Source organism: Pyxicephalus adspersus, chromosome 8 (assembly GCF_032062135.1).
Source record: "Pyxicephalus adspersus chromosome 8, UCB_Pads_2.0, whole genome shotgun sequence".
Taxonomy (NCBI): domain Eukaryota; kingdom Metazoa; phylum Chordata; class Amphibia; order Anura; family Pyxicephalidae; genus Pyxicephalus; species Pyxicephalus adspersus.
This window is the reverse complement of record NC_092865.1, coordinates 69,673,441-69,699,010: the sequence shown is the minus strand read 5'-3', so window position 1 is coordinate 69,699,010 and position 25,570 is coordinate 69,673,441. Positions and strand designations below refer to the sequence as shown.

General features: G+C 38.5%; 1 protein-coding gene across 1 annotated transcript; it reads right to left on the bottom strand.

Moving 5' to 3' along the window:
* Positions 1-2,909: 2,909 nt before the first annotated feature.
* PVALB (parvalbumin) lies at positions 2,910-25,570 on the bottom strand. The gene is made up of 5 exons (XM_072421075.1): positions 25,441-25,570; positions 10,925-10,998; positions 8,577-8,709; positions 6,776-6,885; positions 2,910-3,104 (listed from the first exon to the last, which is right to left on the bottom strand). The coding sequence occupies exons 2-5, from the start codon at positions 10,983-10,985 to the stop codon at positions 3,076-3,078; spliced, it is 333 nt and encodes a 110-aa protein (XP_072277176.1). The 5' UTR covers positions 10,986-10,998; positions 25,441-25,570; the 3' UTR covers positions 2,910-3,075.

The following is a 25,570-nucleotide window of genomic DNA, read 5'->3' as shown; positions in this document are numbered from 1 at the left end:
GGGAATGGTGGTTGCAGTTATCTTCTCGCTGTTAACCCCATCACATCTTGTATCATTTATTTTATATTGTGTGCTTTGTTTCCATTATTCTTTTTTTTGGACCCAAATCCCTGTACCCATTTCTCACCATAGTTCACTTTTAATAAAGTAAGGCAAAGTAACAGTTTGGCTTTATAGTACACTCAACATTTCCTACATTTACATTCCCTGCAGTCATCAGTTGCCCTGATCTGTTGTTAGAGTCTCGAGAAATACCCAGTACTTCCAGGTATGGGAATTATAAAACCCTTCTTCACAATAAGGAGCATGAGCAGCCAACCAGGAGGTCTAAGGCTGAATTCACTTAAAGCGTACCTAAACTCAACATTTTTACTTTACATAGAAGGGTAAAAAAAGGGTGGAACACCCCTTTAAGTCTTGTTCTCTGCAGAGATCAATGGGAGTGCAGAGCCCCCCGGGATACCTACGTCATACATCTGGAGAGGCTCTGGCTGCTTACAGAAGGGGCATCTTTTCCATCGAGGACAAAAAGATGCCAATCTCACGCATGCGCAGTAACGGTTCTCTTTTTTTTCCCCTTCACAGTGGCTACATCACCCGATCTCACACCTGCGCAGTGCAAGATTGGGTGATGTAGAAAGGAGACCAGAAGAGAAGATAGAAGATGGAGGAAGCTGGGACAAGGAGGAATTTCAGGATGACGTGGGACCAGATCGTGGGAAGGACTAGTGCCATCAAGGGTTCTGTGGGATTTAAGGCAAGTGTATTTTTTTAATTTTTAGTTTAGTTCTGCTTTAAAAAGTTAAAACATTGTAGACAGACAGGCTTACATGAGCAACATTCTATGTCTATTTTGCAGCAAAACTAACCTACTTGCAATCTGTTCTAGAATGTACATCATGCTGTGCTGCAGAGTGACAATGGAAATGCCTATATTGGCCTTGATAAAAAACATGAAAGGTAAAGCAGGGAATGAATAACACACAAAATCTAGATTCATAGATGTATATAGGTGCCACCCCTCTACTGGTTATACTTATTTCTCCTGTTGTCCTGTTTCCCTGAACCAAAAAAGTTAAAGAATCGATGTGGGACATTATGGGCCAAGGACATTGTGGGACAATATGGGACAAGCACTAGTCCTAGGCTGGTTTCTAGATGGTTACAGTTTATCATTAAATATACTTCATGCTTACTAAATCTGCTTTTTAAGTATTACCTGTTTACCAGTGGGTGTATCTATCAGGGCTGGGGAAGTTATTGGAATTTGCATTATGTAATACTTACTTTATTAGTAATTAAATAGGTAACTGGGGATACCAATATATTCTCCATTTCTTTCTTTTTTATTATACCTCACTTACATTTTCTATTTAGCCGATTAGCACTACTTAAAAAATAAAAGAAGATAAATGGACAAAAACAGAAGCTTTTCTTTTTACTATTGAAAATACAATATATCAAATGATAATATCAATGGGTAATATGTTATTTCCAAATCATGAGAATGTTTAAAAAGTCAGGTGGGTGGAAGATGTGTCTACCAGCAAGATCTCCTTAGTAGTATTCCTGGATCTCAATCTGTTTCATATAGTATTGCTCCTTGCTTTGCTCTCACGTTTTCTGCTATATTTTCTGTATTGTAAAAAGATATCCAACAGGATATTTGAGATCTCTCATTTCTTATAGGGCTGTCTTGGGTTTCAGATGCCCAGCAGAACTGGCTTTATTGGAAATATGATAAGTTGATAGAGATTAAATCAGTCATGTATTCGTCTAGTGTAACCAAAAGACAAAATAACTAATAGAGAATTAGACAACAACCTTGCATCCTCAGAACTCTTAACCTACACCTAAAACAGTTATCTGTCTTTCTGTGAAGTATGTACAAAGACTGCTATACACATACTAGATTTTCAACAGTCATCTGGTATATGTAGTTTAAGCAGATTCTCCCTGAATAAACAAACTGCAATGAAATATATTTTAAATAAAAATAGCCAGCTGTATATTTAAAATAACCAAAAAAGTAAAATATTCTTGAAAACACCGGTAAAGAATATTCCACATAGACATCTCTTTTCACGTCCTGCCTATAACCTTTTGTCTTTTATATTTAAAAGGGTGTAGATGATGTCAATCAACATGTCTACTGGATCAATGTGTTTTTTTATCCTGGTGTGTTGCTGGTTATGTTAAAATGTATGCTGGTTAACAATGTCACCTTCTAGTCACAATATCCTCAGGTCTGGCAAATGATGGTCTGACCAAATGACCCCAATAATCCCTAAAAAATGACCCCAATAATCCCTAATTGAATACCCACCTATTGACCAGCAGACATTTACTGACTTGTGGGTATTTTTTTATTCCCTTGGATAATCTCATCAACCCTTTAATATTGGGTCAATATTGGCATTATTGGTGAACCTTGTTTCAGGCTCTATATAGTAAAACTGTGATATTTCCTCACCTCTTAGATTGTAAGCTCTTTGGGAAAGGGTCCTCTCCTCCTGTGTCACTGTCTGTATCTGTCTGTCATTTGCAACCCCTATTTAATGTACAGCGCTGTGTATTATGTTGGTGCTATATAAATTCTGTTAATAATAGTAATAATAATAATAAAGTGGGGTGGCTGGTCTTTTCAAGTAATGCTTGGATCAATAGCAAAGGCCTTGCCCACATGGACTATAAACATTGTATATATATACACATGTTGGAATATATCATATATATATATATATATATATATATATATATTATGTTTATTTAAGAAAATGTCTGACTAGACCAACTGAATGTGAACAGTTGTACCTGCCGGTTTATTTATAAATGTATAAATCTCTTTAAAAAGAGATGTTGTAAGTATAGCATATTAGTGCAAATAGCAAAAAAAAAAGACAAGAAGCTTGTGTCCTAGGTGTTTTTGCCCTTTATTGCGTTGTTTTATGCTTAGTTCCAGCACGGAGATCCAGAAGGCAGGGACCAGAGGTGGAGTATAAAACGGGAGCAATAAATAAAGTGGTGTCCAAGGAGGGGAACGCTTTGCACAAATAAGAATGGGGCTTGAACGTGTTAGGATTCAGAAACCAGGGTTACGAACTCTGTAAAGAGATAAAAGTGTAAGAAAAATATATTTTAGACTGAGCTGAATTCAAAATATAAGAAATATTTTATGCATTATGTTTTTTAAAAGTACAATGATATTGGATTTATTGAATAAAATAGTAGAAAAGCATGCAGTGCCACCAGACCAATTAGAATTCATCATGTAATAGTCAAATTCACAAAAAAGAATTTGCTGCTAGGGCAAACTGCACTGGACAACGTTCAATGTTTACATTTTCCCCTTATGGTCTAACCCATGGATGCATATGAAAGTGAAAAAAAAACTCCTTAAATGTAAAGAAATGAATGATCAATTTCCCATAACTCTCTGCAATAGTAAATGGCTATCAAGGAGTAAGACAACAGTTAAAATGTGAGTTTTTCATTAAAAACTAAAATGGGTGTCATATAAAGAATATTTACATGAAAATGAATCCTTTACCAGCAAATGTCTTCTGAAAAGGATTGGTGAACTGCACTGTAATTAGTTGTAGTTACTTGATGACAACTATAGCACTTTACGTCAGTGGTCGCCAACCTTTTGGGACCTATGGAGCACTAAATGCACAGACTCCGGACCGCGCATGCACTGGGAGCCACGTGTCGCTCAAAGGGGAAGAAACTTCCCCCATAGTGACGTCATTGTGCCAGAACCCTGAGCCTGTGATGGGGAGAGTAGGTGGGTTTTGTCCAGAGACACAACCCACCCACCACCCTGAGCTTGCGATCTGTACGGGAGACATGGTCTGTGGCTCTGGCCGGTGCGCCCTCCCTGCCGGGTCCCTCTGACTCCGCACTGGCCAGAGCCGTGGATCACTAAAATTTTCTCCCGGACCACCGGTTGGCGACGGCTGCTTTTCGTAGCCGACCACCTCTGCACCTAAGACATACTGACATGGCCCCAATAGATCTCTTACAGCCTTAACAGCTATAATAAAGTTGTCTCACAGAATATAACATGTAAACATTAAAGCCCCTAGTAGATAATACTCCGGAATGTTGAATCTGGATCAGAGGTAAGGTTTCCATGCTTCAAGGGAGTCTTTACTTCTGTTCCCTTTATTGTTTCTGTACTGCTTTGTGGAATTCATGAATTAGGAGGTAAACTTCTTCTCAAATAATATTGATTTTAGAAACATTTCATAATATAAATGGAAAAACGGGTCCATAAATGTGATAGGCTGTAACATTAAGTAGCATCGTGTAACCTTGGCAAGCCTTTGCTGTCTATTCTATTCAGTGATAAAAGCTTTAGTTGCTATAATTGCTGGTCTTGCAAAAATATTAAGAGATTGAAAGTATATGTGATTGTTATGTTAAATACTGTAGTGCTGCATCGGGAATACTTTCTAGATGTCTTCTGCTGGGGCTTCATGGCTGGGTTAATCACATTTCTAATGATTGTTGATTGATTAAGGCATATGATCAACAAAGATACATTTCAGATAACCGTTGGAATTGAAATCTAAAAAGTGATTTGAAATCCATCAGAGGGAACCTATTACAGACTAATGCTAAAAAATGTTCTCCTGCTGGATTTGTAATTGGTTATTGCTTTACTATTCCATTCCGGTGAGGATTTTGAACAGAAGTTTCTGTTGTGTCTTTGTTACAATAGGATGTTGACTACTCATCACGTGTGGCATTTAGTAATTGTGCCGATCAAATTACTAATTTTAATCTTTGAAGTAAAGCTGCCACAATCTGGGCAATATTAGAGTCATCATGTATTGGAAAAATTCATAACATGAGGTAGCCTTTAGGGAAAATGGCACATTGAATCAACCCAGATAATCAACAAACTGATTAAATTAGCTGAAAATCGTGAACTTTTCTGTGAAAATAAAGCTTGAATATCCTTTTTTATCCTATTATGAGTCCATTACTGAGATGGGCAGCCTCACTAGCCAAGGCAGAGACCAGGAAGTGCTAGTAAGTCCACTTTTCACCAAAATCTTTTCAAAAGGCCAATATTTGCATTTGATTTCAGTTGCCTATATCTTTGGATATTTACCCTTGGCTGTTTATTTTTTTTTTAACCAGAAATGTATTTATTAGATTTACTTTTTGCATCTAATTTGTTTTTTAAAGCTGATTTCATGACTGGGAATAGCTGCCTCTGCCTCTACATTTCCCTGCATGTGACTGGGTATTCTTTGCAATGTAAATTATCACCACATTTACTAAGCTAAGCTAAAAACTCGCCTTTGAAAGTTAGCAACCAAGTCTTTTACTACATCTGCACCAATGCCCCTACTACCCTCATCACTGATCATTTACAGGACACAGGTGGGAGGAAGGTGGGACACAGATTAGATATAAAGATTGAAAAGTCAAAAGTAAGCTAAAGATAGACAACTTTTAAAAGCGCATTTGTCACTTTGCTAAAAAAGAATTCAAATATTGCATGGTAATAAAATACACTGAATACTTACCTCTCTGGAGGGAAGCTAGCTGAAACTCCTAACATTTACCATTACTAGGAGTACTGAGTACCTGCATCCCCTGCTTTGGTTACTCCTACATCCCAAATGAATCCTATAGCAACATAGTGTATAATAGGAGGAACCATTGCATGCAGAAGGGGACAGAGGCTGTAATGCTTTATAATAGCAGATTTTGCACACAATTAATTTGCACAAATTTAAACAAGGCACATTCTAATAACAATTTGGTATATTTAGCACTCTGGCCTTTGCAGCGCTGGGTCTCGGGTTCGGATCTCGGCCAGGACACTATCTGCATGGAGTTTGCAGGTTCTCCCTGTGTCTGTGTGGGTTTCCTCCGGGTACTCCGGTTTCCTCCCACATCCCAAAAACATGCAGTGAGGTTAATTGGCTTCCCCTCAAATTTGACCTTAGACTACATTAATGACATATGATTATGGTAGGGACATTAGATTATGAGCTCCTTTGAGGGACAGTTAGTGACACGATTATCGACTTTGTACAGCGCTGCATAATATGATGGCGCTATAAAAATATTGTGAAATAATAATAATTTGATAAATGTATACAATTTGTATCTAGAAGCAAAATGGTGGACAGAATACTTATTTTAGAGGCCAATGTGCTTGTAGGCTCACTACAGATCATTTCCTCTCATCTCCTCGAACCTCAGAATTAAGTCAGGGGGAAGGTCAGTCAATAGATTCCAGACTACATTTACCAGGATTAATCAGATGTGACTGTGTGACACCCAAAGTATAAAAACCATTGATGTCAGACCACATCTCCCAGCATCCCTGCATTACAGTGATAAATGTTGTCTAGAGTCGGGAGGTGGGAGTTGTAGTTATGAGAATTTGGTGGTGAACAACTGTCTGACCTCAGTATGTTGATAGAGAGCTAAAAAGTGTGGGAGGTCCTGGCTGTGTGGGTACAAGCATACCCAAACAGTACAACATAGGGTTCATGGATTTGTAAAGTTCATCTTCCCTGCCTGACCCTGTGAAGCTTTCTAATGTCTTCACATTTCGGCATTACAATTCAGCACCTAGAATTATGGATTCATTTGCATAAAAATGTTGATGCCCAGAAATAAACAGAACAGAACTTCGTAGAAGTATAGAAAAGTTTCAGGAATGGGATTCTATATCACTAGTCATTATATGTGTATCTTAGTGTGTATAATAATCCATCCAATATTTATAAACAATGAAATATACCATCAATGCCGATTTTGCCATCTCCATCTTTGTCACCGGCAGCGAGCAGGGCTGTGGTTTCTTTGTCAGACAGATTTCTGCCTTCTGGGGTGAAGCCTTTCAAAATGAGACTGTAGAATAGAAGAAGAGATAAAAGATGTTAAAAGGCTCATGGTAAATGACGCAGCACCTAGATCATTTGGTTCAACATGGAATCCAAGCAATCACCATCTTTAGTTAAATAAGTCAACCATAACAGCCTCAAAATGTCACTCTTCACTCTTTTTCAGACCTTATGTTGACCGCAACAGTCTGCCGCAGGCTCAACTGCTCTTCTACCTAAATGGGAGCAGTTGAAAGCCATTTTGTGTATATCGTTGCAGGTGGTTGTAGTCACAGTGTGGTTTGGGGTGGATTACAGCTGTGGTTGCTAAACCTCCATGTTGCTTATAGCTAGCAAGCCGCTTCTATTGACTTGAATGTAACCGCCTTAAGCCGTAGTATATAAAGCAGTTGGAACGAGGTTAAAAGCTGTTGCGGTTGCATCAATTTATATATCACAACTTCCTGAAAAAATTGAACCGTGGTAAATCACAACTGAACTTTATGGCATGACACAAAGTGCAGTTGAGGTTGAACAACAACCACAGGTTAAAACGGCACAGTATTAAAGAGAGACGGCTGGGAACAGCTAACTGTGTGGTTTTCATGTTTTCAACCACAAGTTTTATATATGCCAAAGTCTTAAGATCCTCTACTTCAAAAAGAGAAGATGATTCTATAAAATACTAATGAACTCTATGAACAACTTTTAAAATTTTCTCCAGATGTGAGGGGAGAATCTGCAAGGGGACATAAGTAGAAATAAAAATCTGATGCGTCTTTTACTATTTTCCTACTTTACTAAATTTTATGATTCTATTTATGTGTTTACTAACAGTACAGACCAGACATGAGTTGGCTAATTATATACTTTAAAAATAATTACATTGCCAAGTCAAAATATTGTGACGGAGCCCCATATATTACTCCATTAGTTGGTACTTAAATTATGTAGTTTCGATTGTAAAATCAGATTGCAACGTTTATGGCCAGCTTTGTACAGTGAGATTTTGAATCTAGGGTTCCTGAGAGATATAAAGAGGCCCATGAGTAAAAATCACACATCTAAAGTACCATAGAGTCGCCCATGGGTGCTTTAACTTACTGGAGTCCCGCACTAACTAAAAATGTTATATTAGTTATTACACCATGGTTTGCAAAATATACCGGTAATATTTTTTATGTTGTAAAATATGGATGTTTGTTTTGCAGAAACCTTTTCAGTTCTGATGAGTAGCAGTCTATAGTATACTTGGGATTACATGGCAATTCAAAGCTTTATTATTTTGTAATAGGTTTTTATTTATGTACCGCACAGTAGGACATTTGAGTAATGTTTTCATTTACTATTTGCAGCTTTGACATTTACTTCTATATTGCAAGCAAGCATCTCATAATGAGCATTGTGCAAAACTTGAATATGAAAGCTGATTGTTGCACAAGGGTTTATAAAGGCATCCCAGTACACACAAATTGTCCTATGCAGGTTGTTAAATTGCCTGCAAATATTGGATAATTCTATGTTCTGTTTCATTCTTATTCATAGAGTCCTTGGGGCCACATTATACAACATTTTTGATGGTATCTGCATGCAAGTCAAGCTTTATGGAAGTGGAAACATTTTGCTGGCTGGTGTTTTCTATAAAAAGAATGCATTCTACATAAACTTATGGCTGTGTGCATACCTGATCATATATCACAAGTGTACCCATTAACTTACCAAAGCTCCTCCTGCTCAATGAAACCACTCTGGTCCTTGTCCAAAATGTGGAAAACTTTTTTCATGTCATCTTTGCTTTTGGCTTTGAGACCACACATCACAAAGAATTGCTTGTGGTTAAATGAGTCAGCAGCTAGGAAACATTGGAAAAGATAGGAGGATTAAAAAATAAAGGCACCATTATATTGCAAAGTTTACAGTTTGATGTATTGCTAAAGCAGCCACTGACTGAGCAGAAAAACCTGCCAGCAGCTAAAGAGCAAGACTCTCTGGGACTGATATATTAAAGCCAGGTTTGCTGGATCATCCAGGTTCTCCCATGATAGCCTATCTTCTCTAGTCTTGGAGAGCTATCATAATTCAGGCCTTCTGTGTGGAAGCAGTGATTTCTCTGAAGAGGTGTGGAAGCAGTGATTTCTCCGAAGAGGTCTGACACACCCTATGCAGAGTCAGGGCTAGAGCTCTCCAATCAAAAGGGAACATGAGATTTGTTAATTGCAGAGCTATAGGTCTGTATTTTAGGCAGAGGGTGTTTTAGGTCAATGCAGAGAAACCACTTTTTCTACAGCATGCTGGCAGGAACAGGTGTTTGCTATATTCAGGCTGTTGCTACTTTCTAAGAAAAGTGAACTGTTAGATTTGCACATCTTTTGTTTGCTGATACTGGATGTCCATCAGCCAGGAAATAATAATTATTATTATTATTATTAATAATAAACAGGACTTATATAGCGCCAACATATTACTCAGCGCTATACATTAAATAGGGATGTCTGAATGGCTGAAACATTGAATGGTATAAACTGACTATGTGCATAGTAAGCAATTTCAGTAGAGGAGAGTAGCATGTACAACTGGAGGGAAATCAGCAAGGGGTTTTTATTTTGGGGTAGCTAGGGAGATGTGTACTCTAGTAGTTTTAATATTCTGATAATTAAAGAGATGGGAAGCCCTTAATGGTTTTTATATGGGTATTTGGGGAGGCAGGTGACTCCACAATGGTTTTGAATTGGAGGAGAATGGAGAGACCTCTTTATAGTTTTGGGGAATTGAAGAAGATGGGTGATTTTGATACATTTGATAAGGTGTACTATCATACATAGTTATTCTTTGTGGAAGAGGTATTCCTTTTATAATGTCAGTTACAAAAACAACATTAGGAACGCTGCAAAGATCTAACCAGCTGAATCCATGAGACATATAAACCGAGTTGATGATGCAACATAAACCTGTAACATTTTTCAAATAACCCTTTAAAACTTTGCATATTTCTACTGCACATGCATTGCTTGGCAGGACTGTGACTTGTAAAGATCTGTGTTTGAACACTTTCTAAAAATAAGATATTTCTTTAAATGTCCTGCTCTACATTGGAGAAGGACGATCTCTTTTAAATATATGACACAATTTACAGCCTATCATTATCCGAGCGGGATGATCTCCAGCATCATTTCATCTTTAATTGCTTTCAGGGAACAATGAAGATTTGTGTCCCTTAGGCAGCAATTCTCTGATATAAAGATGTTAATCAGATGTTCCTTTAAAGTGAACGCACTCTAATGACTTTCTTTGCGGATTTATACCAATGTAACCAGTTGTGAAGGACGGATGGAGAGATCTTAGCAATAGAAGAAGGCAGTTGGGTGGAGAGGGGGCTAAGATGCAGAAGTCAGCAGGAAGAAGCATGCAGCAGAGATAAGTTACCAGGCAATTGTATGGATGGGAGGGGATCTTGGGAACGGAGATCTGCAGTTAGGACATCACAAGGATGGCGAGGATCACTCAAGGACTCTCGTTCTTCAAAAGATGAGCTTTGCTGAGTGGAAACCTTACCTTTTCTTTCTAAAATACTTTGATGTTTGCAAGTTGTAAATGATTTCCAGGGACACTACCAGGTTTGAAAGATATATTCTTAAATAGATACTCATTACCTGCCATAAGTCACTTCTTTTTCCATATGTAAAATTGAAATCTACACCTTGTGTTAAAACATTTTAAGTAAAAAAACCAAAAAAGTCATCCATTTTCCAATCATAATATGGTAAAGATTTAAGACAAAATATTGACTTTGATTTTGGTATGTCTAACCAAGTCCTTTAAGTGTCCTTGAGGCTGCTTTTGTATCATCTGCAAGGTCATTGATGTTAAAAAATATAAACTTAAAGGATTGTAACCCCACAAAAAATGTGTAAGCATCAGCATGAGTACAAGGAGTTCATTAACTTTTCTGTACTGCAATGATAAGTGTAACATTCACATCTGAATTCATGCAATTCTGCAAAGGATGGAATAATTGACAAAAAAGCTTTAAAGTCACTCAAGCATGCACACAGCTTAACTTTTCTTACCTGCAAAGGCTGCCACAGCCTTTGAGATGTCAGCGGCAGCGAGCACATCAGTCATATGCATTGCGGCTCTGTATCTGCAAGAGAATGGGACAGACTGAGAGGCAGAGTATGTTCTGCTGGACTCATCATTTTTATGGGGCAGCTAACCTGACTGCGGTTGCTTGCAGGCACGCAACCTCCCATGATAGTTTAGTTGGGGAGGGGAGTTTCGGCAGGGAGTGAAACCGCTTGGCTAAAAGCCATGGGGCACTGTGCCAGGCACCTGAGCATTTGGCAAAGTCACTGTATCCTCTGTGCTTGGGACAATATCAGTTTAGTTAGTGTTATATCAATGATGTTATAAGGTATTTCCCCCAAATATATGCCAATATACTTTATTACCAGTTGTAAGGATGTGCAAGGGTTAAATATGATTTAATTCTCCTATCACTTTGCTAGGAAGCGTTGTATGCTTTTAGCATAAATCATTTTCTTTCTGCATTACATAAAAGCACAGCAGAGAATTCTGTTTTCATTGATTAGTCTTTCTTATTGCTTAGTTTTGCTGCAAAGCTGGTTAGGACAGAGCCAGACTAAGACCAATCGAGGCCTTAGGCAAGTAACCAGCTTTGGGAGCTCTCCACCCAAGCCACCTTCTCTATGTGTATCGTGTTCACATTAACATGTTAAATAACCTGATAAACTGGTATTTAAGAGAGTACCCCCTATGGTGTATTAATTCACTATGCCACATTCCAAACAATGTATAGCAAGAAAAATAAATTTATGGATTTTGAGAGACAATATTAAATGTATTAAATTGCTAAACTTTAATAAATACAATATACTAAAACCAGTTTAATAAAAAAATGAATCCAAATTTGAGATGCACAAAAACCTCCCTATTTATCAAAACTGCAAAAACTTGGAGGCCCATATCAGGTATACATATTTAGTGATACACTATGAATCCAAATATACATGGATCATAAAGTGGGTCCTCCAAGAAATCAAAGAACAAAATAGATTCTTTTTCTACGCGTTTCGCAGATTCAAGTTCACTTCATCAGGAAAAGTGAAGGTAAGTAATATTGTGTATATCGCAAAGATTCACCACCCAGGGTGTTGACCCTGCACAGCAGAGTTCTTGGCCAGAACAGAAGATTACATCCCAAATATCACAACTTACATAAAGAATTCAATATGGAGTGGCTTCATATCAAGCTAAATCACTGCATCCACAGCATCCATTGCAGGAAAATGCCAGCACCATATATAAGAAGCTGTGCATCACACAGTACACAAACTGCTCCTCCTCAATGTGTTTCCGCTTTTCTGCCTTGCCACAGTGCAGGGTCAACAGCCCGGGTGATTACCCTCCAAACAGCACTTCACCAGTGTAAATTCAGCAGGTTTACAGTATAGACTACTACTGCCCTGATAGTATATTGTCCTTCCTTCATCTTGGCAATACCACCAAAGCAAAGACACTCACTTTTGGCTGTCCAGTAATTTGGTCCTTTCACAATGAAGAGGTGCAATGATGTCAGTGCAAGAGGGGCATTGGGGATCCGCGGGTGCTTGCTGATGCACAAAGGGAATTATACTGTCAAGGAACCAGGGCGGTGCATTTTGGTGAATATCTAGCTAAATACGGTAAAGTATACTATTAACAAATGTGGTGTGCTAGAAAGGTGAGGGAGGGGTTGGGTGCTAGATTTTGCCTGATGAGAGGCTTTTAGTCTTGATGCCACAGTGGGCTTTCCTTATTGAAGAGTAAGAGTAAATAAATATCAAAATGCTTTGGATATCAATCTAGAGGAGTAGACAAATGGTGTTTGCATAATGGCTATCCAGGGAAAAGCCCAGGATTGATGAAACAGAAATCTAATTATTTTGGAAGGGTGAGACAGGGACATTAAGGCTTAGGAGTAAAAAGTCTACATGATGCTGGATGTCTTCCAGCTAGAAAATGAGGAACATTAGGAGAACCTTGTATTGTGCAGAGAAATCAGAGTAAGCAATTTCAGTACAGGAAAGCAGCCTGTACAACTGTAAAGAATAAATGGGAGGCTGCAGTTCAGTTGTAATATTTATTACGTTTTCCAAACATACAGCTATGTCACAGAAAAATGAATGGTAATTATGTAGTTAGTGGTAATGATAGTTAATGTACACTAGCATAAGTAATTGCTAATAATTATTTACTGAGGCCACATAGATCCTTTTAAATCCTGTTGCTGCTCAAAGGAAGATCTTTCCAAAAGGATTTTTCTCCTAAAGGGAACTTGCTGACTTTGCAAGACACTTGGTGTTCTTCACCTGTCCGGTAATTGTATCCTGTCTACCCCTCCCCTATTCAGTGCTGGTATCAATTATTCTTTTTGGCACAAGAAACTGTCATCTGGGACGTGGGCAGTATATTTATGGAGCGTTAGCAGCAGTATAGACCCATAGCTTGTTCCATCATACATCATACATTTTTTTTATCTCTAGTCTCTAGAAATTGAATAGCCTGCTGTATATCCTCCTAGAATTAACAAGTAACTTCTATCTAGCACTGAAAACTAAATGTGCAAGTTGCTTTATACAATCATTCCTCCTCTCTTCATAGGACAGAACAGGCTGTTGTAATGAACCAGCTTGTTTGTACAGCTCTTGTTACAAAAAAAAGGGAGGGAAAGCTTTTTGTTATATGTTTTCCCCTGTTATGGACTTCATGTGATACGGTTGAAGCCACCTCTAGTAGGTTATACAATAAAGAAGAAGATAAGGTTAAAGAAAAGAGGTTTGCTGCTTGTATATTTGTAGAAAACATTCATACACAATACAAGTACAGATTGAACATTTGTACAAAAACACGTTACAATACTCACAGGGTTCAGGTATATTTTACATATACATACATTGAATCAATATTCATATAAGGCAAAGTAAGGATAACTGCATATAGTCGTACGATATCTGACGCGTTTCGCCACATAGAGCTTCCTCAGGAATAGAATATTGTACGGGTGTAGCGGTCTAAACACATATATTCCAAGAATCAATATACATATAAAAGATAATCAAGATACTATTTACTATTTAAAAGATAATTTAATTAATTCATTAAATAGTATCTTGATTATCTTTTATATGTATATTGACTCTTGGAATTCATGTGTCTTGGAAATCATGATGGCCATAGGTAGGAGTGCCTGAGAACCAAGCATAATAATCTTGCTTTTAAAGTTGTGGAGAGAAGATGGGGCAGCATGGTGGCTCAGTGGTTAGCACTCTGGCCCTTGCAGCGTTAGGTCCCAGGTTTGCTTTTTTTTGCCAGGGCAATATCTGCATGGAGTTTGCAGGTTCCCCCCGTGTTTGCATGGGTTTCCTCTGGGTACTTGGGTTTCCTCCCACATTCCAAAAACATGTAGATAGGGTAATTGGCTTTCCCTAAAATTGTCCTTAGACTGGGGTAATGACATATGACTATGGTAGGGACATTAGATTGTGTGTCCCATTAAAGGACAGTTTGTAACATGACAGTGGACCACGTAAAGCACTGCGTAATATGTCAGTGCTATAAAAATACAATAAGTTCAATATGTCATCCTAGTTACTCATATGGCAAATGTCCAATCTCTCACTAATTCTAGCAGTATTGACACCAAGAAACTATAGGCAACTGTGCCTTACAAACTATTCCTGCACAAGGCAGGCAGAACAGTCTCCTGGATCAAAGTATTGCTGTATTATCCATATTAATATTTGGCTATTAACTAGGAGTACCTTTAATTGTAAAATAAAATCACTACAATTTTTCAAAAAGGTTTTGTAATCACTGCATCATTTAGTATTCAGTCAACAGCTTAAGGCAAATATTTATTGAGAAGATAAGAATCACTAATGTTTATATAATATAATTATAATGTTTATCACAAAAGTTATTGTTTCATAATTAATCAATTCAAAGCAGTCCCTCCCTGACATGTTTCACCCTACAGGACCTATACATTCATCTCTCCTTTTCACCTTCTTTGCATGTCACACTTAACTCTTCTTCTCTAAAGCACAGACGTTTCTCTCCTGCGCACATGGGCAGTTCTGGCGCTTGGCGTGCCTCGGTTTCTAAGATTTATCAATTCCGTGCAATCCGCTGGCCAATCAGAACCAGCCCTGGCTCTTTAGCTAGCTCATACATTGCACTAAGTGGACCAAGTCTCACCAGTGCTGAGAATCTAGCGCTGTGTTCTAGTGCCTGTACACCTGTTGCCTAATTCAGTGTTACCTCTGTCCAGCTCCTGTGTTAACCCCTTGTTGTCCAGTCTGTTGGTTCCCAGCCAACTTCTCTGTGCTGTTCCAGTGTTCCTGTCTGTGTGTGGATATTCCTGTGTCACCTGTGCCTCCTGTTGCTTCCAGTGTCTCCTGTGTTCCCTGTGTCCGGGGTGGCCTTTGTGTCACTGGTGTCTGTCCCCTGGATCCCTGGCAATTGACCCCTAGCTTGTGACCTGACCTTGCTTGCTGCCTGTCTGGACCCCAGCTTTCCTCGACTATCCTTCTGCTTTGTGATTTGGTACCTTGGTGTGCTCAAGAACCACAGCCTGGCAGTAACCAGCGGCGCAACATCCTCACCACTAGAGGCTCTGGAGAAGACCTGGTTACAGCTTAGACTCTGTGCCTTGGCCCTTATCAGGGCTCACACCACCTCCGTGCAAGCCGCAGTGCCCCCTAGTGGTCTTGTCTTTCCCTGTGCGACATTGCATTTTTTAGTGCTGGGTACTTCTGGGTATAAAGGACATTCTGAGTATAAGTGTCCCAAAACCCTGTGTAAGTTCTTATTCTGGTGACTACTATGTGGTATCCCCGTCACTCTCAGGGGGTGGCAGGTTAGTGAAAGAAAGGATATATTATGTTGGATAGCCACAAATTATAGTAAAATGGTGGGTGAGCAAAAATATTTCAGTTTAGTAGAAACATGTTGATTCAAAATCCTATATCTGCAAAATTATAAGACTGACCCTGTGTGTATTAAAGTAGAATTGCAGCCTTCCATTAAAAAGTGCAAAGCTGAGCCTGCTAGTAAAGCCTACCTCATACCAAATAACCCAATACTACTTGTGTTGCTGTCCAGGAAATTTACGTTCCTTTTTCAGAGATACAACAGGAATTAGAAGAAATATAACCAAAGTAAAGCAAAGTCATTTCTAGACATGTCATTAAATAGTTGTCCCATTGGGAGACTTCCCTATCCGTCATGTTTCACTGACAGCTGCAAAGTTTTACATTTTCCCAAACTATCCCAATAGAATGGAATAGAAGTTTAGTTTCTACAGTGGGGACACCAATAGCAAGACCAAACATGACTGAGATACTAAAACATCCATGCCCCTATGGTATTGACTGTAGACGCACTTTACATGTACTACTTTCTAGGGTTTTGGCGATTTAAAACACTATCCAGACCCAAATGTAATTCATTGTTGGAGGAAAAGTAACTGCATAAAACCATAGCTGGAATTCTAACGTTGTTCAGGGTTGTACTGAGAATAAGTTTGTACATTTTCCCCAGTTTTAAAATTTAGAACATTTGTTACCTTCTGATCCTACATCCCATATGTAAAAACATAGGGACTGGCACCAATTTGTGAATTACAGCATCAGGACTGCTTTGCAAAAACAGTACCCAATAATTTTAGGCAGTTTTTTTCTGATCAAGCTAAAAAAAAAATCAACACCAACTGGAATCATGTTTCAATAGTGATTTAATTACATAACTATTCAAACCATGCATAAATGTTTGCCCTTTAACATCAGAGCTAGGATAAAAGGATCATGGGAAACATAGGCTGTAACTAATTCATTAGTACACCCTACACCTGTGACATTTTATTAAGTGTTAATGTCACAGTGTTAATGTGGAGAGCCCTATCCCTGGAACGTGCGGCTCCTACTGAAATGGAATGTCCACATGAAAGCATTACACTATGCAATAGCTTTGCGATAAATACCATGGTTGCTAATCCAGAAGAATTTTTAGTTCTGTGCTCCTTCTATAGACTGCGTTTTCAGACACAAATACTATTCATCATTCAGCAGACCTTAGAATTTGCTCTCAACCACTTCAGCACTAGCATAGTAATGATGAGTTCTGAAATAATTCCAAGGGCAACCATAGACCTAGAGACGAAACCAATAGAAGTGTCTTTAAAATATGATAAGCTGGTTGCAGAATTGGTTGAGTCAAGGTGGCCAAAATCAATATCTTGCCTGGGGGGGTGGGGGGCTGGGGTACTGGACTTCTATATTTATGATGCAGCCTCTCACCTGGTAAAAGTGGTAAATTGGACCCGCTAAACAATGGTTTAGATTGGAACAATTGGCTGACATAATAGATCACTTTCCACCCTCCAGAATCACTCCACAATAGGCCCCATGTGGAAAGTACGCTGGAAGGTATTATCCCTTCGGAATATTTCACCTTCCCCATCCCCACTTTATGTAATATTGGGCAACCCCTTGCATGCTTCGGGTTGGGAATATTCTCACTTTTTAGGCAGAAATGAGTGGCTCCAGATCAGGGATCTTGCTCTTGGGAACCCTGAGATTAGAGATTTTGGGGGGTTTGGATTTTGGAGAGCAAGACAGCTGTCACACTTTTTGCCTGGCAACTGCCCCCCTTCAAATCCATTCTCTCACTTTGGGAGGAGCAGCTGGGTATCTCCGAGGAGGCACCCGCCATCCCATGGAGGATAATCTGGCTGATCCACCACTCCTCCATCAGCAGCAGATATCAGGAGTTTAATTTTTAAAATCATACCTAGGTGGTATCACACCCTACTGTCACGGTCCCTTCCGTGACGGAAGTTTGAGGATCTGTCAGACAAGCTGCATGTGAGATTATCTGACAGTCTCTTTGTTTTTACTTGTTTCTGTGTTGTTGTTTGTAATGAGCACACCTCTTGTATCAGGTGCAGCTGGTGGTCATTACTGCTCCTCCATTTAGTCTGGCCTTACACTTCATGCTGTGCAGTTGGTATTCACTGCTGGGTTGTGAATAGCTGGAGTGGTGAGCCATCCTGTGTTCCTGTTGATATCTGCTATAAGATAAGTTGCTTTACTTTTGGTGTATTGTGGTGATTTAGTTGTTTACTAGGCCTCAGGGAGACTTCATAGGGGAAGGAACCAGCAGTCTCAAGCCAGACACTACTGCCAGGGTTATACAGGGCTATACAGGGCCTAGGTTCCGGTGTATGAGCATTCCCACCATCAGGGGATGCTCATATGGTTAGGAGTTAAGGGCTAGATTAGGGTGTCTGCAAGGGGTGACCATTCCCTTTTCCCTAGTCATTTGTGGCCTAGTAGTTTATACACCTTTCTGTTACCCTCCCCTCCCTGTTATACGTGACACCTACTCACTTCCATCAAATGTTCCTGGCTGTGTCTGACCGCTGTTGGAGATGTGGTGAAGAGGAGGAATCCATGTTACAAATATTTTGGTCTTTCTCGATCTCTGGGTCCTTCTGGTCTGTTGTGGGAGACTACTCAAAAGTTCTCAGACTATACAATCCCAAATGATCGGGCCTTTGTTCTACTTCATTATAGCTCTCTGTCCCTCCGGTTCCAAAAGAACTTGGTAGTGAAACATCTGCATCTACATGCCCTTCTGTAGCTCCATGGTTCTGTAATCTCACTTCTAGTATCCATGAATCATCAATCCTACCTGGTTTTATTGAAAAGAATTCATAGATACCCCTGAATATAAGACATATCTGACCACTTAGGTATGCCATACTCTTTTGCAGGTGGATTTAGATACTTGCCTTGACTAAATGCTTGCTTGATGCCCCGTACAATATTAATATTAAGTATAATAATTCTTGTTCAATATTTGTTCATAAAAATGTCTTTCTGTTTGTTCCTTATCCACATCAATGTATAAATAAAGAATGTTATAAAAAAAAATTATAAACAGGTTTAGCATATTAGAGGGCCTGAGACAAACATGAAAAACCTGACGAATTTGTTTTAAAGCCCCCTTCTCTATTTAGAACATACTGTTATCCCCTTCTGCCAAAATACTTTTTTCGTTTTTACCTTTGCAAGTTTTAATGGCTACTTACTTATACAACATGGCTAGACCCCCCATGCATGCACACACACACCCACGCCTAGTATATAGTATAACAGGTGGCCTCTTTGACCGATATGGTCGTAAGAAAGTGAGAGCACCTGTAACGGGATAGGTCAAGATCTACACCTAATTTTAGCTGTCTGTGTCTACTAAATTTTTTGACAAACAGTTTTTATTATCTCATTCTATTTTGAGTCTAGCAGTTTGCATTATCTTTTATGATCGTTTCCAGCGACACTAGAATGAACGAACACAGAGCTGTTCAGTTCTATGTAAAGGAGAAGGTGGAGTCCTAACCCATAAGACATGACACCGGTTGTCCACCTGGCACACGGCTAATCACCATTAGGGGATCAATGCAAATGCGTTATATTTTGGTCCGAGACAATCACGGTTGCCAATTATCTAGCATGTGTTTGTAGCTTTAGTTTGAAATGTCCTGTTTTGTGACAGGTTTACTTTATGAAAGATTTTTTGACTACTGTATCACCTACAACAAGAAGCTAGCTTAACGAGTCTGCAATATTCCTATAAATTAAATGTTCATATATTATTCTTGCGTTTTTACTATAACTATATATTTTTCTAAGCTTTGCTGTTAGTTGCCTGCTTTACTTATTCCACTTACTTTGCATCTTAGCCTTGTTCTTTCTTTTGCAGCTGCTTCTTAATTACATCAAATCACTCACATAGATTTGTATGTCACATTATTTGCTAGCTCCAGGGTTTGTATCTGTTAAAGCATTTGGCGGGAGCGAGTACTGAAATACCATGTGCAATATGACAATCATCAATTCTATAGATGAATAGGTCTCTCTGACAGTTATAGCCCTTTAGCAGCTGTCTATCTTTCAATTGCAGTCCCCTTGTGGGCCAATGCACTTCTATGCTGTGTTTATTGTACTGTGCTACGCATACTTAAATGGATTCTGTTACCAAGGATAAAACTAATGGACAAATAGAAGTTTACATGATAAAGTAGCTTCCTTTTTCCATTTTGTCACTCTGTGGTTTATTGTTATAGGGCGATACTAATGCAATTCTAAAACTTTGTGATACTAATCTGTGTGTAGTGTGTGGTGGTTTGTGAATGATTTCCAGTCCTTGGCTCTTGTGTGACCAGTGACATGTTTCAGCCTCTGGAATGTAGTCAGTAGGTGCAGGAGGGAGGAAGGCATCCCTAGGGCCCTAGTACAGGGGTAAATGAGATCTTCTTAAATTCAAAGCAGGCCTGAAATTCAGTCGTAGCAGAAAGAAAACAATCCAGCTATTTCTTACAATAAGTATTTATAAATTACTTTATACAACAGAACTTAAAAATAGCCCAGAAGCCCAAAATACATATTTTTTGTTATTATGTAGATGTACTGCATCACTCAAAACCTCAATTATAATTGTGAATAAATTTAAATATTATTCACAATTTGTATTGGAGACATCTCTGGTAATCCAATGTGTCAACCCTTCTACATGCTAAAATGCAGACCTCATATCAATAAAACAAAATGCTTCTTGTACTTTTACTTATACCTTGTTCTTGTATTTTTACCTACTTATTGCGGCACTCATTTCTAGAACTACAATTTTCCAAGCCATGGCAGACTAAAAGCCACTTGCTGGGCCTGACATCACTTCCATCTTCCACTGCCTTACCTTACTTCTGTTTTTGTTAGTATAGTGGTCAGTGAGGCGGAGGGCCAATGGGGGCCAACCGAAGACGTATTTCCATAGTTTGCCTAAATATTTTATGAGCTTGAAGATGCCCAATGGAACAGCTCAATTGTACTTGGTAGATGTCAATTTTGCAAAAAGCCCATACTCATGGCCATTTTTATTAACGTGAATTCTCAAGAAAGATCCTTGATTAGACTTTAAGTGTAGTAACAGTAGGACAACTTAACATCATAGTGTTTTTAGTAAACAATTTTGATAACCCTTGATGACTTAAGTACCAACTAATAACTTTATCTTTGTTATGTAATATTTTTCTCAAGGATTATTTTTTAAATTTATGTTGTTACCCTTCATGTTCTTTTGCTGTGGGTAAAAATAAATCTGTTTGGAGGCATACTTTTACTACCATCTGCCAAGGTCTCTGGTGCCAGAGATGGCATAGTGCTGAAATCATTTAGGGCACGGTGTGATTGAATCCTCATGCTGACGAGGCAGACATCACTGTTCATGCACATCAGAGGCTTCTGCAAAGCTTCATTTAAACATCGTCTGTGACAACTCTTCATAAGGAAGGATGTGTTTATGTCTTGGGTGGGGGAATGCATCCATAGCCCCTTACCTTTACTTGGATTCACCTATAGATTACCTATACACCCTCACCCTGTCCACCAGCTGATACCTGGCATATATGGGAACAATCAGCCAGGTGGTTAGGATAGCTTACCTTTCCCTATTACTATTGTTCACCCCTGGGAGAAATAACACTAGCAGTGTCTTTCATCATCATTCATCTCCTCCTCCTGCTCTGTAATATGTGAATGTGTAAGCCCTATCTGTTGGTCCTGACTACTCTTTTGGTCATCCATTGCTGTATTGGTAAATACAGCATTTTTAGGCTTAGGAACAGGTGTGCAGCTCTGCTCAGGCCTTCATAAATATTCTTCCTCCTCTGGCAGGATTTGGCTATCCTTAGGTGTAACGACAAGGCCAACCTTAGGTTTCACAACAGCCTTGAGAAATTAGGATTTAGCGCCTTCTTAGCCAAGTTCTAACCACCCTGCTACACACTTTGTATGCCGTTCAATGAATACACAACTTCCATTGATAATCAGAAGTGATTCACCACCTTTGCACCTCTCCACCCACTAATTGCCTATGCCCCCAGCTCTTTCTGTTGAGGGAGAGTGGGGGGCATTCCACTAAGCACCAACTTAGCAATAAAGGTTTTGGTAAATAAAATTGCTCCAGCACACCTTGTCAATGAATTTCAAGAGCACCCTGTTTGATTGCAAAGGACACTGAAGCTGCGTACACACTTGCAATAATTATCGTTGGAAATGAACGACTAACGACCAATCGTCTGATCGTCGGTACCAAAAAAAGTGCACGACGCCGACGAACGAGGATTGTCGCTGGAAACGAACGACCGTCCCGGTGGATCCGATTGAGCGACGATCGTTCGCTATCTATTGTGTGTACGGTCGTTCAGTGATTTTCCTTCTTTCTCCTTCACATCTCACTTCCTGCATTGTTCAAATGATTGTATCTAGCGTGTGTACAATATTGGTGGATTATATTTGAACGATGGTATTGTTACAACATGTACAGAATTGTGCACAATATGATTGTTCAAAATAATCCTGCATAACCGTTAGTCATTCGTTTTCTAACGATAATTATTGCAAATGTGTACCTAGCTTAAGGCTAAAAGTCTGGCTAAAGGGTAATGACATGGTCGGCTGCATCTCTTATCTAGTCTCAGTAGCTTGCAATCACTGTAGCACTTCAACTAAATCATCTGGTATAAAAGACAAATCTTTCAACTTCATTTTCACGTAATATTTACCTGTAATGTATAAGCTGCTTTGTAGGGTTTCTTAAAATAGTTAAAAAAAAAAAAAAAAAAAAGGATAGCTGGCCAATATAAAATTGCATAAATTATTTTGATTCAGCTGTCATGGAGAAGATTCTAACATAGTATAGTTTTAATGAGCATAACAGACTCGCTGGCTCACTGTCATACATACAACCAATGCAGCTATAAAATATCTCATATCTGAGCCACCGGATGAGACAGCTTTATTAAACCCCCCTTTCATGTTGAATGACCTTAATCCTTATAAGCTAAACAAAATTGTGCGTTAAGCTCCCCTATCATCAAGGCTGGCTGGCAGCTTTTTAAGAACATGGGTAAGGGCAAGGACAGGCTGTTGCCTATAGCAATGAACTGTGTTAGTTTTGATTCTTTCCTGCATAGTAAGGCCTGATTGACTGCTATGGGTAACACTTCCTTTTTTCCCAATCTCCTGTTTGTTTAAACCATTCTCAGTTGTGGAACACACTTAAATCGGGAAGTCACTCTGGTCTTTAATTTACAGTATCATTGGTTAATTAAACAACCGGTCTTGATTATTCCTGGATCTTGTAAAAAGTCTAAATTTTTCACCACCTGATCTAACTTTGTGAGTTTGAGTTAAAAGTCAGTTACTCTTCAGATCTTTCACTGGGTGCCAGCTGACTAAGTTAAAAGGAAATCCAATCTAGCTACCCTGGCCTTTTCTGTCACTTGTCCTCAGCTCTACCCCTGGTAAGACTGTTCTAAAACTTCTTGAATTTCAAAAACTCCTAAGCTGCCAGCTCTGTGGCCCACTTTATTTTTGACCATACTTAGATCAGGCTTTTGGAGTGAATCTTTTTTGGTCACGTTGGTACTGAGCCTTCACTCCATTTCTGCAATTGTCTTAACTTCATGAACCACTTGTCATCATATCTTCTTGATTAACATGATCTCTACTTGTTATCATTTTAAGTCAAGCCAAACTGTTGGTGGCATAATCGTATTATGAACAATTTGTAAAAAGATAGCTAGAGCTTTCAATCCTTAATTTTAATACAATTGCTGAGTTTCTAAAATTCTGCCCTTAGAGAACTAATAACCTGACCATTACAACTTCTTTCAAACCTTGACATTTATTAAACAGACCATAAATGCTTAATCTCTCTCTCTCTTTCATTCTCCTTTAATGGAGTGTCTCTAATAGTACTGCTGAAGGGGTACTTTAACTCCTCTTGCTGTTTTCTCCCTTATAGGGTAACTTAAAAATTTAACAAGAAGAGCAACATTTTTGACAATAGCAACAACAGGTGAGTGGATTTGGGAACATAAGCACAGAAATCCCACCTCCACTGGGCCCTGACTTGGCCCCTGAGCAAATATTTCGTTTTTTAAATACCCAATTTCTATGATAACATATATTTTAAATAAAAATTTAAATGATGGCACCAATAGTTTTAAATAGTATATTACCCCGTTAACTTGCACATTGTTGTTTGTTAGCTGATTGTTACAGTATTTATATATCCTTCATACTTTATAACACACCGTAACCCTATACACACTCACTTCGCTGTATAGGTCAAGTAATGAAAGGAATAAATATAAAAAACAGAAAGAATATTGCATACCAGACTTGGTAAAAAAAATGTTTGACCTGGTTCTTTTTATAGCTAAAATCACCATGACAGATTGGGTAAATGTTTTCTGCATGTATTAAGTTCACCATACAGGGGCAACCCGGAAAATATTGTGAAGGTCATCTGCAGATGCAGAACATTAAATATTTTGGATACAGATACTTTTTTATGATTAGCAAGTCTCCTAGAAAATTACAATGCAATGTGAATTTATTATTTGCTTATTTCCAAATGTAAAATATTAAAAACATGAGTGACTGAAGTATTGTATAATGCCTTGGCCAAAAACTAGCATGTTGAATACTTGCAACTTATATCACTTAGCCAACAACGAGTTTTACTTGAACTCCAAACTTTATGTATTGATTGATGGCCTAAAAGGTACAAAGCACTAATAATATACAGCATTGTAGATTACTGAAGCAGTATGGATAGCTGACTTGTAATCAAGGATTACATTCACCTGAATGTTATTGTTATCCAAAAAACTATACATAAAAAATAGATATGTTTTAAAAGCTCATTGAGTTGACAGGAATACTTTGCTGTTTGCATTGCACGAACAGAATAAGCTCAAGTGTCATATGCTTTCTTTTACAATGTACAGTGTGTTTTTTACTATTTTTGCAGAGAAGATGGCTTTCTTATATTCCTGGTATAAAAATATTTTATAGGGGGTATTAAAGGATATTTTTCCGTGTAGGTTGAAAGAGAACCCCTAACCAGTAGAGTATTTGTGCCATTGTTATACAACTTAATTTATTATTACAGAGTCTACCAGTGTTAGCATGATTGGCATAATAGAATGCTTAGCTTGGTATAAATGTGGATATTTAAATTGTTATTTAAACTTTTCGGCATAGTGGAGTGCCAAGAGGCCCCAATGCTTTTATCCAGTAGAAAAAGAAACATTAATTCCCGGCTTCTTTCACTTTGTTAGGCAACATCCTGATCCTTCCTGGCATATGACATTCATACGACAAAGCTTCCTGTAAGTACGTAAACTATCAATATTATATATTTTACTATTCCAGCTTTAATAGTACACAATGTGCATATTATAGTACTATAAACGTGTAAAGTCACAGAAATCCTCCCTCTCTACAGCTCCTTTGTTTCTACATTCCCCATCACTTCTAACATTTTTTCTTCATATTTTCCTCTACGCATCACCCAATTTGCACGCTTTAGCATCATTTATTTTTTGGTTAGATTTTTGCATATATTCTTCTTCCCCACATGCAAAGTAATACCCTCCTCCCCTTGTACTCACTTGGGGATGGATCAGGATCCGTGGGAAGGGCTGAGACAAAGGCAATGGTGAGGTGGCCCCAAGAAGGGATTCCCTCTTAAATACTTTCCCCATCTGATCTATTTTAAGAAGGTTCATCCCATCTTCCTCA

Coding starts and splice junctions, on each gene's coding strand:
- PVALB (XM_072421075.1), bottom strand. CDS start 10,985: ATGCATATGACTGATGTGCTCGCTGCCGCTGACATCTCAAAGGCTGTG. Junction 8,710..10,924: donor GGCTGTGGCAGCCTTTGCAG/GTAAGAAAAGTT, acceptor AATGTTTCCTAG/CTGCTGACTCATTTAACCAC. Junction 3,105..6,775: donor TGGCAAAATCGGCATTGATG/GTATATTTCATT, acceptor ATCTCTTTACAG/AGTTCGTAACCCTGGTTTCT.